The sequence below is a fragment of the Rhamphochromis sp. 'chilingali' genome, assembly GCF_963969265.1.
Source record: "Rhamphochromis sp. 'chilingali' genome assembly, chromosome: 22".
Taxonomy (NCBI): Eukaryota; Metazoa; Chordata; class Actinopteri; order Cichliformes; family Cichlidae; genus Rhamphochromis; species Rhamphochromis sp. 'chilingali'.
This window is the reverse complement of record NC_137950.1, coordinates 24,927,295-24,940,488: the sequence shown is the minus strand read 5'-3', so window position 1 is coordinate 24,940,488 and position 13,194 is coordinate 24,927,295. Positions and strand designations below refer to the sequence as shown.

The following is a 13,194-nucleotide window of genomic DNA, read 5'->3' as shown; positions in this document are numbered from 1 at the left end:
ATTGTTTTGATTCTTCACAAAAGCTCTTATAACATAGAAAGTAGAAGTACTGATACCTCATGTGGAGTGAGTATGAGCACCAAGACCACTTTAGAGACTTTCTTTGGTTTGGTTTCTTTTGATTTATAAAGTATGACGAGTAAACTGAGAGCTTTGCCTTTACACTCAGCTCTCTCTTCACCCTGATGGACCAGTACAGCAGCCGCAGCACTGATCTGTCTGTCAATGTCCTTCCCCCTTCTCCCATCACTCGTGAACAGGACCCCAAGATACTTAAACTCCTCCACTTGGGGCACAAACTCATCCCTGATCACGAGTGGACAGTCCACCCTTTTCTGGCTGAGCACCATGGCCTTAGATTTGGAGGTGCTATTCTCATTCACTTCATTACATTTGGCTGTGCAGCATTCCAGTGCGAGCTGGAGGTCATCAGCCGATGAAGGCAATAGAACAACATCATATACGAAATGCAGAGCTGAGATTCAGAGAACACCTAAGTAAAAGCTTTCTGCCACAGATACAAGAGGACTTGTTTTGCAGCCATAAGATGTGAACAACTTGTAGTCCCTGAATAGACCATGAACTCCTCTCTATGTCAAAATATTCCAAATGTGAGGCCATCAGTTAAAATTTGGCCCAAACTGGATCAATGTAAAACAGAAAGGCTGGAAAAACATTATCCACGTTTTTGTTTATTTCATCATGAAATAACTGTCTTAATCGTGTCAATTTATTGATTAAGTGACAGAAGAGTTACATCTTATATTATGGGCTTTCCTTTTAACCCATTAAAGAACACTTTCATTCCACTTTCGTGAACTTCCAAGCACTGTGGAGTTTTGTTTTTCATTTTTTAGTTTAATTGCAATCGAAATCTGGTTAAAGGAACTTACAAGTTCACCATTTTGATATTAAAAAGTAATATAAACAATAAATTCACTTTGTAAGAAGATAGATTCTTTTATTTGGTAAAATATATTTTACAAAATGTTCATTTTGCTCATTATAAAGATAAAAAATATTCCTAAATCTTCATCAGCACAGAAAAACAATCAAAACAAAACAAAAATAAATATACAAACAACCAAGTGAATAAATAAATAAATAAATAAAATAAATAGACAAGCAATTAAATTAACACAGCCGTCATTACAGACATGACAAGAGACAGGTTTTATTGGGCCGTGTGCAGAGATGAAGCCAGCTGTTCTGCTCTCATTAGATGGGCTTTGGTTTCTTTCCTGATCACCTCCCAGGCTTCAGCACTGTGATCCTACAGAAATACCAATATTAATATTCTTATTGTCATTGAAACAAGTTATTATATCTATTTATCTTAAGGATGATCTAAACCCCAAATTAATGAGAATGATGTGATCTTACCATTTCCTTTAGGATATGATGTGAGAGTCTCTTAAAGTACATGTGCAGCTTTGTGGTTTTCTTCTTGTGACTGTGGCTCCCAATCTAATTTAATTACAAGCAAAATGACAATTAAGAATATGTCATGTCATGTAAAGTATCATATTCGAATGTAATAAAAACCTAACTGAAAGTGAACTTACACAGGAGTGAAGCTCTTCAGCCTGTTTGTTGACAATATTGAGCAAGTTCCTCACTGTGCTGTCCTCCCATGATGCAGAGCTGTGATCCTCCTCAAACAGGGCAGCCACCTCCTCCAGAATCTGAACTGTGAAAGCCAGTTTATCCTCAGCCTGGAAGAAGAAGAAGATCAAATACAGACCACTTTAGAAATGCTTCAATAATAATAAGAGTGGATTTAAAAGACAAAATTAATCTGTCCTAAGGGAAAATTATGTTTTTTTCTATAAATAGGCAAAAGCTGAGGTTCACTTACTGATGATTTGGACACCTGGTGGTACAGGTGATTAGGGAAGGCCACAGTGACCTCCACTTCAGTGGTGTTAGTGGCGTTTTTAGCCTGCAACACATTGAATGTTTTAGTCATCAGATGCTCAAGTGAAATAATTCTAAAACTATTTAAATAACGAATCAACTAATATTAAAACATTAAAACACTCACCATGGTATCAAGCAGATTCAGAGTTTCTTCGTTGTGCTGTCTGAATTTATGATCCATCCATCTGCAGCTTAGCGAGGAGCTTTCAGTGGACAGAGTGAGAAACAGGCAAGCAAAGAGAATCCTGTTCATCATTTTTTTAAAGGTATAAACTTCCTTTGTATGAAGCAAACTCGGATGTCTCCCGGTGTTCTGATGGAGCAGACCTGCAGCGCCGCATTTCTAGCAGAGCGAAAATATTTCATTTTCTATATACCTGGGAAACCCGCAGGTACAACAAGCTGTAATGTCGTACACGTGGGATTTAAATTTCCGTCTATAGAAAAAATATCCCACACTTAACAATATATCTTAAAGAAGATAAGATATCATGATGTATGAGGGTTTGACCTCATTATGAGGATTCGTGGACATACACATCCATTTGACCACCTAAGAAACATGACGACAAACTCAACTCACGACTGATGATTTCATTTGTAACCAAATCGTGTATAGGCTTACGTTTTGATACTAAACAGGTAACCTGTTACAGGGATATTAATGCTGCTTTGAGGACATTTTCATCTATTATTGTCAAGAAACGGGCATGTGGCAGGCAGACGGTGGACCCACATGCATGAACAGGTGATGAAACAAAAGTGATCAGATCACAGGTCAGATATATGTTAACGATAACGTCATTGCAAGTACTACATGTGCTGGATTGCTTTTCTTGTTTGTTTGTTTTGTTTTGCTGAGGGGGGCTTTTTTCAGTTATTATTATTTCAGACTCATTCAGAATCGGAGCAGATAAATACTCCTGGTTTGACCTCCACTACCGGTTACATGAGGTTAACACAAATACATCACAACTGATTTACAGCAGAAGTGCAAGCTGTTTAATAATGAAGAAACTGCTAAAAAAGCTAAATGCAGGCCACATGAAATGACGCAATGATGCAATGAACCAAGGTAAATACACCTGCTCATTCATACCTGCGCCCATTCTTCACTCACGTGGCAGCCGCTTTCATTTTCCTCGGTAAAGAGAAAAAAAATACCCAAAGTGGAAGCTGTAGTTTACGAGTATCACCTATAGGCGGCGTAGAGTTTCTACTTGGAACAAGTGTCACCTGGCAGTTTGCTGCTTTCTGCCGTGTGATTGGCAGAGGAACTTTGAAAAGGTAGTAGGTGTGTGAGGTGAGGTCAGCGCTCCTCGGTGAGGAAGTTCCAGAGACAATTAACTCACTCTGGTGCGAGTGGGTATGTTGTTCGTGTGACGACAAGTTTTAATGGTGTTCAAGCTGTAGATCGACAGCGCACGGGGAAATCGATCAATATTCTGTTGTTGTGATTCCTCTGCAGTTAATTTTTAGTTGTTCTTTTGGTTGATTTGTAATTTCCTTTGGTTAGTCCGTCCAGCCGTAAAGACTGTTATGAATGAAGGGCGGACTAACCTCTCTCGTTGTTATCTTTATCTTTTCGTTTATTAATTTGTGCCACTTCCCTTTTATAAATCCAGACTGCAGGTCACCCATACCGCATATTCCCAGCTGTGCTGAGACCAGAACTGTTTGCAGTGCGTGCCCAGTGATAAATTGATTGCAGTGTCTCTAAACTGGGTTTAGTGTAGTGCAGTGTAGTGTTATTTGCTCGCACCTTTGGTTTGATAGGTTTAATGTGCAGCTGGAATATTAGTAAAATATGTTTTGAGTCCTGTTTGGGAATGAATGGGAAATGTATGTTTAATTGATGGAATAAATAAATAAATTATACATTTATCTCTTTGACATTTTATTTGACACCTTAGTGCTCTGTTACATATTGTTGTAGACGCCACAGACTTTCTGTTCTCCGTTCACAGCTCCTGCCCTGCTAAAGACTTTTCATAACACACTCTGCAACTTATATGACCTGTATATTTGGCTTTTTATATATTTCAGAACCTGAAAAAACATAAACTTAAATCACTCTATACTCTTTTCTTCTCTCCTGTAATCAACCCTACAACCCTAAATGAAAGCAAACGTGCGTAAGGAGCGTCACTGACGTTTGGCGCACATCCGCTTTCATTTTATTTCATCATAAGTAACGAAATGTGTTCGACGTTGACTGTTTTCATTTTTTAACATTATTTTTTAAACTGCCATTAATGTCTTGCAACCAGTGGCGGTCCTAGCCTGTTTGGCGCCCCGGGCGAACACTCCCTCTGGAGCCCCCCCCCCCACACACACACACACACAAAATATTAAGAATTGTACATTAACATAAAACTGTTGGACGGAACCATACTGAATTTCACCAGAGAAACACACATACACACATATGAAGAGAGAGAGTGTATGCATTGTATGCAAACGGCGACCAAACAGCCATCATAATTCGTCATACAATGAGAACAGGACGAATCAACAATTGACAATGACTAATTAATATTAAAATCTGTAACATAATGTATTGTTTGGAGTTTAGTCTGTTACTGTTACTATTTTTACCATTTCTCTTTGGAGCAACTGTAACCCACATTATTTCCTTAGGGAATGAAGTATTCTGATTCTGATTGTTTCAGGATGACCTGCCATTATCCAATGACACATCTGCTTACCTGTATCTTTTGCTCGTTTCTCCTCCTCTTCTTTTCTATTTTTTCTAAACTGAGCACCTGATGGCTTTGAACTGTTCTTGTTCATCTTCCATTGGTTTTAATTTTGCACTCCAGTATGAACACAAATTCCCCAACTCGACGATCGCCACAATATAACCTAATAGACCTACACCTAGTTCGCAGATTCACTTTGTCTAAGGTGTATTTCTGGGATTTCACACAACCCAGGATTCAAATCATGAATACATATGGGCTTGGATTTACATCTTTATGAATGAAATGTGCTCTATTTGGAAGCAGCCGGCCCCCCTCCCCTGTCGACAGGCTGTATGTACAGGCTGTAGTGAGTACAAGCTATGTACAGGCTATGAACAGGATATAAATATGAAAAACTATACAGAATATGAAATAAATAACTTTACAGAATCTGAGATATACAGTTATACAGAAATGGGAACTAAGCAAGTTGTAGGATTAAAGATTATCGAAGAGAGACCAAACAGCCACTTCACAAGCGCATGGCACAACACAGAAGAGCCACCTCCACAGGACAAGACTCAGCAGTCCATCTGCATCTTAAGGATAAAGGACACTCTTTCGAGGATGCCAATGTTCAAATTTTGGACAGAGAGGACAGATGGTTTGAAAGAGGAGTGAAAGAAGCAATATATGTCCACTGTGAGCGACCATCTTTGAACAGAGGCGGTGGTTTACGGCCAGGTTTCACAATGAACTCACCCGAAACTCTGGCTGATTGGGACCCACACCCAGTTTCACACCTTGGCTCAGACGATTAGAGGATCATCAGGGGGTCCTTTTGTCCCTCTGTGGGCGGATACTCCCACTAATATCTGGGACTCTCCACCATTTGACCTTAGAACTGAAGAAGCTTCTCGGATGAGAGGTGAAACGTCTTCAAGTAACTTAAAGAAGTCCAGACGCTTTTCTTTGCAAGCTCCTTTGACTACGATGACCTGGATGACTGAGAACCTTCACAGACAGATCATCAAACTGTAAATTATAAATTTTAAATTGTTATTGATCCCTTTACCCCGAGTCCTAAAGTGTGTATTTATTTTCTTACTCTTCTTATATTTGTTGTTCGTTTACTTGCACTGCTGTAACTGGAGGCTCGGCGTTTCGTCTCTCTATATACCGGACTGTATATAGCGGAGATGACAATAAAGTTTACTTTGACTTCAGCAGCAAGCAGGCGCACCGAGGGCTCTCGCGCTCACTTTTCGCGTATAGAATTTCGAAAAAACATCGGTGCAAATTCTAAGTCAGTATCATGATGTCTCGTGTTTGGTGTTTGTTGGTTTTTTTTTATTGTTTTATTTTGCGAGTTGGTTATTAGATGCTATCCAACCAGCCAAAGAATCCCCCGCCGCCCCGCCCTCTCCTCCCTGTGCCGCAAGAAGCAGGCGCACCTCGCAAACGGAGGGCGCCCTTACTCCCAGCAATCCGCCCCCCACCACGATGCTGATATCAAAAACCGCTACTGCTTGCAACCCGCAAAGAAGGTGAATACTACTGCCTGAAAATAATTACTGTAAATCTCCAACCTTCAATTTTCCAAGATAAAATAATGTAAGAAAGAATTGAGATGAATATACTTTTACATGACGGTAATTAAAATACACATATATTAAACGACCATTATCCGAGGTTTACTTGAAACCAGCTGAAGGTTAAAAAACTAAAACTATTTTTTTTTTTTAAATTTTAGCTACATTAATGTCTTGCAAACTGCCAAGAAAGTAAAGACTCCCTGAAAAACATTGCTGTAAATCTCCTATCTTCAATTTTCCAAGATTAAAATCAAGAAGTAAAAACAGATTTTGGATAAATAAACTTTTACTTGACGGTAATTAAATTACATTTAAACTAATTAAACTAATTAAACGACTGTTGTTCTACGTTTACTTTAAAATCGCCTAAAGGTTTCATGTTAATCGCAAGTATTAAGAGATTGACATAGAGGTGGAGATTTGTGTTTTTATGCTTTTATGTGGTAACTTGACGTCATCTCATGGTGCTGCTGCCTCAGTTTTTGTTATATCATAGCCAATTTTTGTACAACACTGTCTTTATATGACACAATTATCATAAAAAAACAACAACAAAAAAAAACCACAAACACAAACTAAAAAAAATAATGACATAAATCTTTTTTCTGGTTCACGTTTTTCTAGTTTCTACTTGATAGAGTTAGAAAACGAAATCTTGCACTCTCTATAAATGAAAGAACAGATATTAAATCTTAAAAGGATGACATAAATCTACTATGTTTTTACTTTTGAGACGATTATCCAGCTGATTAGAAAATGAAATAGGTGTGTCCTTGGGCTTTGCTATAAATGAAGCGCCTGAGGTTTGCTCCATCAGAACACCAGGAGACCTGAGAATTTGCTTCACACTAAGGAAATTTCTACATTTTTCAAAAATGATCAGCAGGATTTTCATCGCTTGCCTGTTTCTCGGGATGTACAGTACGGGCTCTTTGCTAGGTTGCAAATGGATTGTAAAAGATCAAGACGACATAAACCATCAATTCCATGTGTACAACAACAGAGCTTTGGGTTTCCTTGATATGATGGTGAGTGCACTTCTTTGCATAATGTTTAACATGGTATTGATTTATATAGTTTGATTAGTTCCATGGATATGATGTGTGTGCGTGTTTTGTGTGTGATGCAGATTACTAACACCACTAAGGATGCTGAAATTGAGCACACAGTGGCTTTCCCTAATCAACTGTATCACCAGAAGTCCAAAGCAACAGTAAGTCATCCCCAGCTTTTTACATAAAGTTGTTTCTTTTTTAATGAAAGAATGGAAAGTGTCGTGATTGCAAATCCACAAAAGTTTGTCTTTACCTATATATAGACTGTTCAGCTATGAAAGGGTCGAAGGGATTCTCTCCCACAGAGCCAAGGGAGTTGTCTCTTATCACGACTCTGTCATAACTCCTGTGTATAAAAATGTATAATTCAAAGACAAAACACAACAATGTTATTTTCAAACATTTGTTCCTGTGCAAACAAAGATTTTCGGTCCCTGGGAAATTTCTCATAGCTGTGTGGATTCTTGTTCTTTGACTATTCAGCCATCTTGAAGTTTTAAAGAAGTATGATCTCTTCTTCTTCATCTTCGTCTTCTTCTTCTTCTAGGATGAGGATAAACTGGCTTTCATAGTTCAGATTCTGGAGGAGGTGGCTGCCCTGTTTGAGGAGGATCACAGCTCTGCCTCATGGGAGGAGAACACAGTGGAGAACTTTCTCAATATTGTGAACAAACAGGCTGAAGAGCTTCGCTCTTGTGTAAGTTCACTTTCATTTGTTTTTGTAATTTTACAATGAATTCAGTCTCTCTTGTGTAAAAGACCTGACAACTGTGAATAAGTTAAAGTGGTGAATGATTTATTTAAATATATTTTGTTTTATTTCTCTTGATTTATTTAGATTGGAAGCCACAGTTACACGACACAGAAGGTGCAACGGCGGACAGAAATGTATTTCAAGAGACTCTCAAATGAAATCCTAAAGAAAAATGTAAGCCGGCATTATTTTTTTTTACTGAGCCTGTATTTAGTATTTAGCTATGACAGATTTTACACCGCTGGTATTTTAATAATGATAATATTGTTTTGTCTGTAGGGTTACAGTGCTGAAGCCTGGGAGACGATCAGGAACATAACAGAAGATCATCTGAGTCAATGCGCATTCCTGGTTAACTCTCTGGGAAATGCCCACTAAAACGTGTCTTTCGGATAAATTTTTAAAATGTATTTGTATTTCTTAATTGGTTTAATTTATTTATTGTATTCATAATATTGACACTATTATTTATTTTTAGTATTTGTGTATTATTTATTCATTTATTTATTAGATTTCTGAACATTTTCCATAAAATAAACTAGACATATTATTTGATATGTTAAAGTCAATAAATATTTTCTTATCACACAAATTGAAATTGTTGACTTTTCTGTTCCTGAAATATTAAGAATAAGGGTTATGCACTTATTTTTAATGAGTGCAATCAAACATTAGACACATTGTCCAGATTTATATAGAAAGATTGTTTTGATTCTTCACAAAAGCTCTTATAACATAGAAAGTAGAAGTACTGATACCTCATGTGGAGTGAGTATGAGCACCAAGACCACTTTAGAGACTTTCTTTGGTTTGGTTTCTTTTGGTTTATAAAGTATGACGAGTAAACTGAGAGCTTTGCCTTTACACTCAGCTCTCTCTTCACCCTGATGGACCAGTACAGCAGCCGCAGCACTGATCTGTCTGTCAATGTCCTTCCCCCTTCTCCCATCACTCGTGAACAGGACCCCAAGATACTTAAACTCCTCCACTCGGGGCACAAACTCATCCCTGATCACGAGTGGACAGTCCACCCTTTTCTGGCTGAGCACCATGGCCTTAGATTTGGAGGTGCTATTCTCATTCACTTCATTGCATTTGGCTGTGCAGCATTCCAGTGCGAGCTGGAGGTCATCAGCCGATGAAGGCAATAGAACAACATCATATACGAAATGCAGAGCTGAGATTCAGAGAACATCTGAGCCTTCTGCCACTTGGCTACACCTAGAAATTCTCTAAATACAAATTATGAACAGAACCGGTGACAAGGGCGGCCCTGGTGGAATCCATCACCCACCGGAAACCAGTCTGACTTATTGCTCATTGCTGGCTATGCGGACCAAGCTCCTGAAATGGTTGTATGAGAATTGAGTGGTCCATAGCAATGGGCCAAACAGCCCATACTCCTGAAGTACCTTCCACAAGACACTCTGACGGACATGGTCGAGTGCCTTCTCCGGGTCCACAAAGCCCATGTAGACTGGTTGGACAAACTCCCATGCACCCTCAAGTATCCTCAAGAGGATAAAGAGCTGGTCCAGTGTTCCACCATCAGGATGTAAACTGCATTGTCCAAGGTTCGACTAACTGCCACCTCAGAGGTACCACCCCTGATCTGGTAAATGGACTGATTCTTATATAGCACTTTTCTACTCTCCCGGGGTACTCAAAGCGCTCTATACAACATGCCTCATTCACCCATTCACACCCACTCATACAAGCACTTCAAGTGCAACCTAAACTACATTCACACACATTCATACTCCGATGAATGCAACTCAGGGTTAGTATCTTGCCCAAGGCATCCAGACTGGGGAAGCCAAGGATCGAACCACCAACCTTCCGATCAGTAGCTGATCTGTTCTACCACCTGAGCCTCAGCCACCCCACACAAAGTGGGGTGATGATGCAGTACATGAGCACAATGCCTATACAAATATACCTATATCATGCATAAAAGAACTGAAAAATGGTACATACTTCTTCAATTCTAAGTTTTTCCATATTCGAGCATTAAAAATAAATAAAAGAATAAATAAATAATTTGGTCATTTTCAGGTTGTAAAATAATTTAAGTGGAAGCTTAGACGACAGTATTTATAATTATTTAACAAAAAGTAAACTTCACAGCATCACATCTGAAATTAAGTATTTTAGCGCAGATACAAGAGGACTTGTTTTGCAGCCATAAGACGTGAACAACTTGTAGTCCCTGAGGAGACCATGAACTCCTCTCTATGTCAAAATATTCCAAATGTGAGGCCATCAGTTAAAATTTGGCCCAAACTGGATCAATGTAAAACAGAAAGGCTGGAAAAACATTACCCACGTTTTTGTTTATTTCATCATGAAATAACTGTCTTAATCGTGTCAATTTATTGATTAAGTGACAGAAGAGTTACATCTTATATTATGGGCTTTCCTTTTAACCCATTAAAGAACACTTTCATTCCACTTTCGTGAACTTCCAAGCACTGTGGAGTTTTGTTTTTCATTTTTTAGTTTAATTGCAATCGAAATCTGGTTAAAGGAACTTACAAGTTCACCATTTTGATATTAAAAAGTAATATAAACAATAAATTCACTTTGTAAGAAGATAGACTCTTTTATTTGGTAAAATATATTTTACAAAATTTTCATTTTGCTCATTATAAAGATAAAAAATATTCCTAAATCTTCATCAGCATAGAAAAACAATCAAAACAAAAATATACAAATAACCAAGTAACTAAATAAATAAATAAATAAATAAAATAAATAGACAAGCAATTAAATTAACACAGCCGTCATTACAGACATGACAAGAGACAGGTTTTATTGGGCCGTGTGCAGAGATGAAGCCAGCTGTTCTGCTCTCATTAGATGGGCTTTGGCTTCTTTCCTGATCACCTCCCAGGCTTCAGCACTGTGACCCTACAGAAATACCAATATTAGTATTCTTATTGTTATTGAAACAAGTTATTATATCTATTTACTTTAAGGTTGATCTAAAACCCAAATTAATGAGAATGATGTGATCTTACCATTTCCTTTAGGATATGATGTGAGAGTCTCTTAAAGTACATGTGCAGCTTTGTGGTTTTCTTCTTGTGACTGTGGCTCCCAATCTAATTTAATTACAAGCAAAATGACAATTAAGAATATGTCATGTCATGTAAAGTATCATATTCGAATGTAATAAAAACCTAACTGAAAGTGAACTTACACAGGAGTGAAGCTCTTCAGCCTGTTTGTTGACAATATTGAGCAAGTTCCTCACTGTGCTGTCCTCCCATGATGCAGAGCTGTGATCCTCCTCAAACAGGGCAGCCACCTCCTCCAGAATCTGAACTGTGAAAGCCAGTTTATCCTCAGCCTGGAAGAAGAAGAAGATCAAATACAGACCACTTTAGAAATGCTTCAATAATAATAAGAGTGGATTTAAAAGACCAAATTAATCTGTCCTAAGGGAAAATTATGTTTTTTTCTATAAATAGGCAAAAGCTGAGGTTCACTTACTGATGATTTGGACACCTGGTGATACAGGTGATTAGGGAAGGCCACAGTGACCTCCACTTCAGTGGTGTTAGTGGAGTTTTTAGCCTGAAACACATTGAGTGTTTTAGTCATCAGATGCTAAATTGAAATAATTCTTTCACGAAAAATAACAAATTAACTAATATTAAAGCATTAAACACTCACCATGGTATCAATTAGATTCAGAGTTTCTTCGTTGTGCTGTCTGAATTTATGATCCATCCATCTGCAGCTTAGCGAGGAGCTTTCAGTGGACAGAGCGAGAAACAGGCAAGCAAAGAGAATCCTGTTCATCATTTTTTAAAGGTATAAACTTCCTTTGTATGAAGCAAACTCTCGGATGTCTGATGGAGCAGACCTGCAGCGCTGCATTTATAGCAGAGCGAACATATTTCATTTTCCATACCTGGGAAACCCGCAGGTGAGCGGGTTGAGGCCTCAACGTACAACAGGCTGTAATGTCGGAAATCTCAGATTAGAATTTGTATCCAAATCAAAGAAAATATTCCACAGTGGAGGATAGGCAGCGTTTTTAAACAAGCTAAGGTATCACCCTCGTTAATTTAGTAATTTACGTCACTACGAGTTACCTGCCAAACATAAATACATGAACTTAAATACGTGAAACACAAAACAAGAAACACATCTCACAGCTGATTTTTTTCCCCATTAGGCTACCTCTACATGTTTCTGAAATAGTTAAGTTGTGATATGAAAAAAATTACGTCTTCCTTGAATATTTATCTCGATTTTAGCGCCAGTTTACACCCCGAAAATAAAAATAATTAAATACAATGAGATTTCATTAACGGCCACCTTACTTAAATCTGTGTAATTTATAATAAAAGCTGGTACTGCACATTTCATCAATTTGCATTACTTGTTTGTGGTTTTTTTTTTTTCCTTTTTTCGGCATCTTTTTTCACACAGCACACAGTGTTTTCGGTTTGAACAACGAACAATGTATTTTTTTCACAGTTGGAATTACTCAGTTGCTTCTTTTACCTAACGCTCCAGGTCTATTGCACAGTGTCCATGTGTGCTATAAAAGGGAAGTTCTTACTTTCAGAAACTGAAAGTGGCTTGATGACTGTGCGGAATGTGTCGTAACGCGGTATCAAGCAGATTCAGAGTTTCTTCGTTGTGCTGTCTGAATTTATGATCCATCCATCTGCAGCTTAGCGAGGAGCTTTCAGTGGACAGAGTGAGAAACAGGCAAGCAAAGAGAATCCTGTTCATCATTTTTTTAAAGGTATAAACTTCCTTTGTATGAAGCAAACTCGGATGTCTCCCGGTGTTCTGATGGAGCAGACCTGCAGCGCCGCATTTCTAGCAGAGCGAAAATATTTCATTTTCTATATACCTGGGAAACCCGCAGGTACAACAAGCTGTAATGTCGTACACGTGGGATTTAAATTTCCGTCTATAGAAAAAAAATCCCACACTTAACAATATATCTTAAAGAAGATAAGATATCATGATGTATGAGGGTTTGACCTCATTATGAGGATTCGTGGACATACACATCCATTTGAACACCTAAGAAACATGACGACAAACTCAACTCACGACTGATTTGTAACCAAATCGTGTATAGGCTTACGTTTTGATACTAAACAGGTAACCTGTTACAGGGATATTAATGCTGCTTTGAGGACATTTTCATCTATTAT

General features: G+C 38.1%; 3 protein-coding genes across 4 annotated transcripts; 1 reads left to right on the top strand and 2 right to left on the bottom strand.

Annotated features, from left to right (window-relative positions):
- Positions 1 to 1,174: 1,174 nt before the first annotated feature.
- On the bottom strand, positions 1,175 to 2,176 carry LOC308391157 (interferon a3-like; the record flags this gene model as incomplete). The annotated part of the gene is made up of 5 exons (XM_080873624.1): positions 1,175 to 1,273; positions 1,384 to 1,467; positions 1,566 to 1,715; positions 1,859 to 1,942; positions 2,045 to 2,176. 5 exons carry the CDS (start codon positions 2,174 to 2,176, stop codon positions 1,175 to 1,177), a joined length of 549 nt encoding a protein of 182 aa, XP_080729750.1.
- Positions 2,177 to 5,526: 3,350 nt separating this feature from the next.
- LOC308390995 (interferon a3-like) lies at positions 5,527 to 8,546 on the top strand. Of its 2 annotated transcripts, XM_080873407.1 has the most exons (6): positions 5,527 to 6,151; positions 7,086 to 7,227; positions 7,329 to 7,412; positions 7,802 to 7,951; positions 8,093 to 8,182; positions 8,288 to 8,546. In XM_080873407.1, the coding sequence occupies exons 1-6, from the start codon at positions 6,108 to 6,110 to the stop codon at positions 8,384 to 8,386; spliced, it is 609 nt and encodes a 202-aa protein (XP_080729533.1). In that variant the 5' UTR covers positions 5,527 to 6,107; the 3' UTR covers positions 8,387 to 8,546. The 2 variants fall into 2 exon arrangements, with proteins under 2 accessions (XP_080729533.1, XP_080729534.1); XM_080873408.1 differs by lacking the exon at positions 5,527 to 6,151 and having other exon boundaries at positions 6,410 to 7,227.
- A 2,273-nt stretch (positions 8,547 to 10,819) lies between these two features.
- On the bottom strand, positions 10,820 to 11,818 carry LOC308391156 (interferon a3-like; the record flags this gene model as incomplete). Its single annotated transcript, XM_080873623.1, has 5 exons — positions 10,820 to 10,918; positions 11,029 to 11,112; positions 11,211 to 11,360; positions 11,504 to 11,587; positions 11,687 to 11,818. 5 exons carry the CDS (start codon positions 11,816 to 11,818, stop codon positions 10,820 to 10,822), a joined length of 549 nt encoding a protein of 182 aa, XP_080729749.1.
- Between the last annotated feature and the right edge of the window lie 1,376 nt (positions 11,819 to 13,194).

Bases quoted from the DNA above. Each gene is read 5' to 3' on its own strand.
- LOC308390995 (XM_080873407.1), top strand. From the start codon at position 6,108: ATGCTGATATCAAAAACCGCTACTGCTTGCAACCCGCAAAGAAG. The intron at 6,152-7,085 runs GTGAATACTACT...AATGATCAGCAG, and splicing joins GCTTGCAACCCGCAAAGAAG to GATTTTCATCGCTTGCCTGT. The intron at 7,413-7,801 runs GTAAGTCATCCC...TTCTTCTTCTAG, and splicing joins ACCAGAAGTCCAAAGCAACA to GATGAGGATAAACTGGCTTT.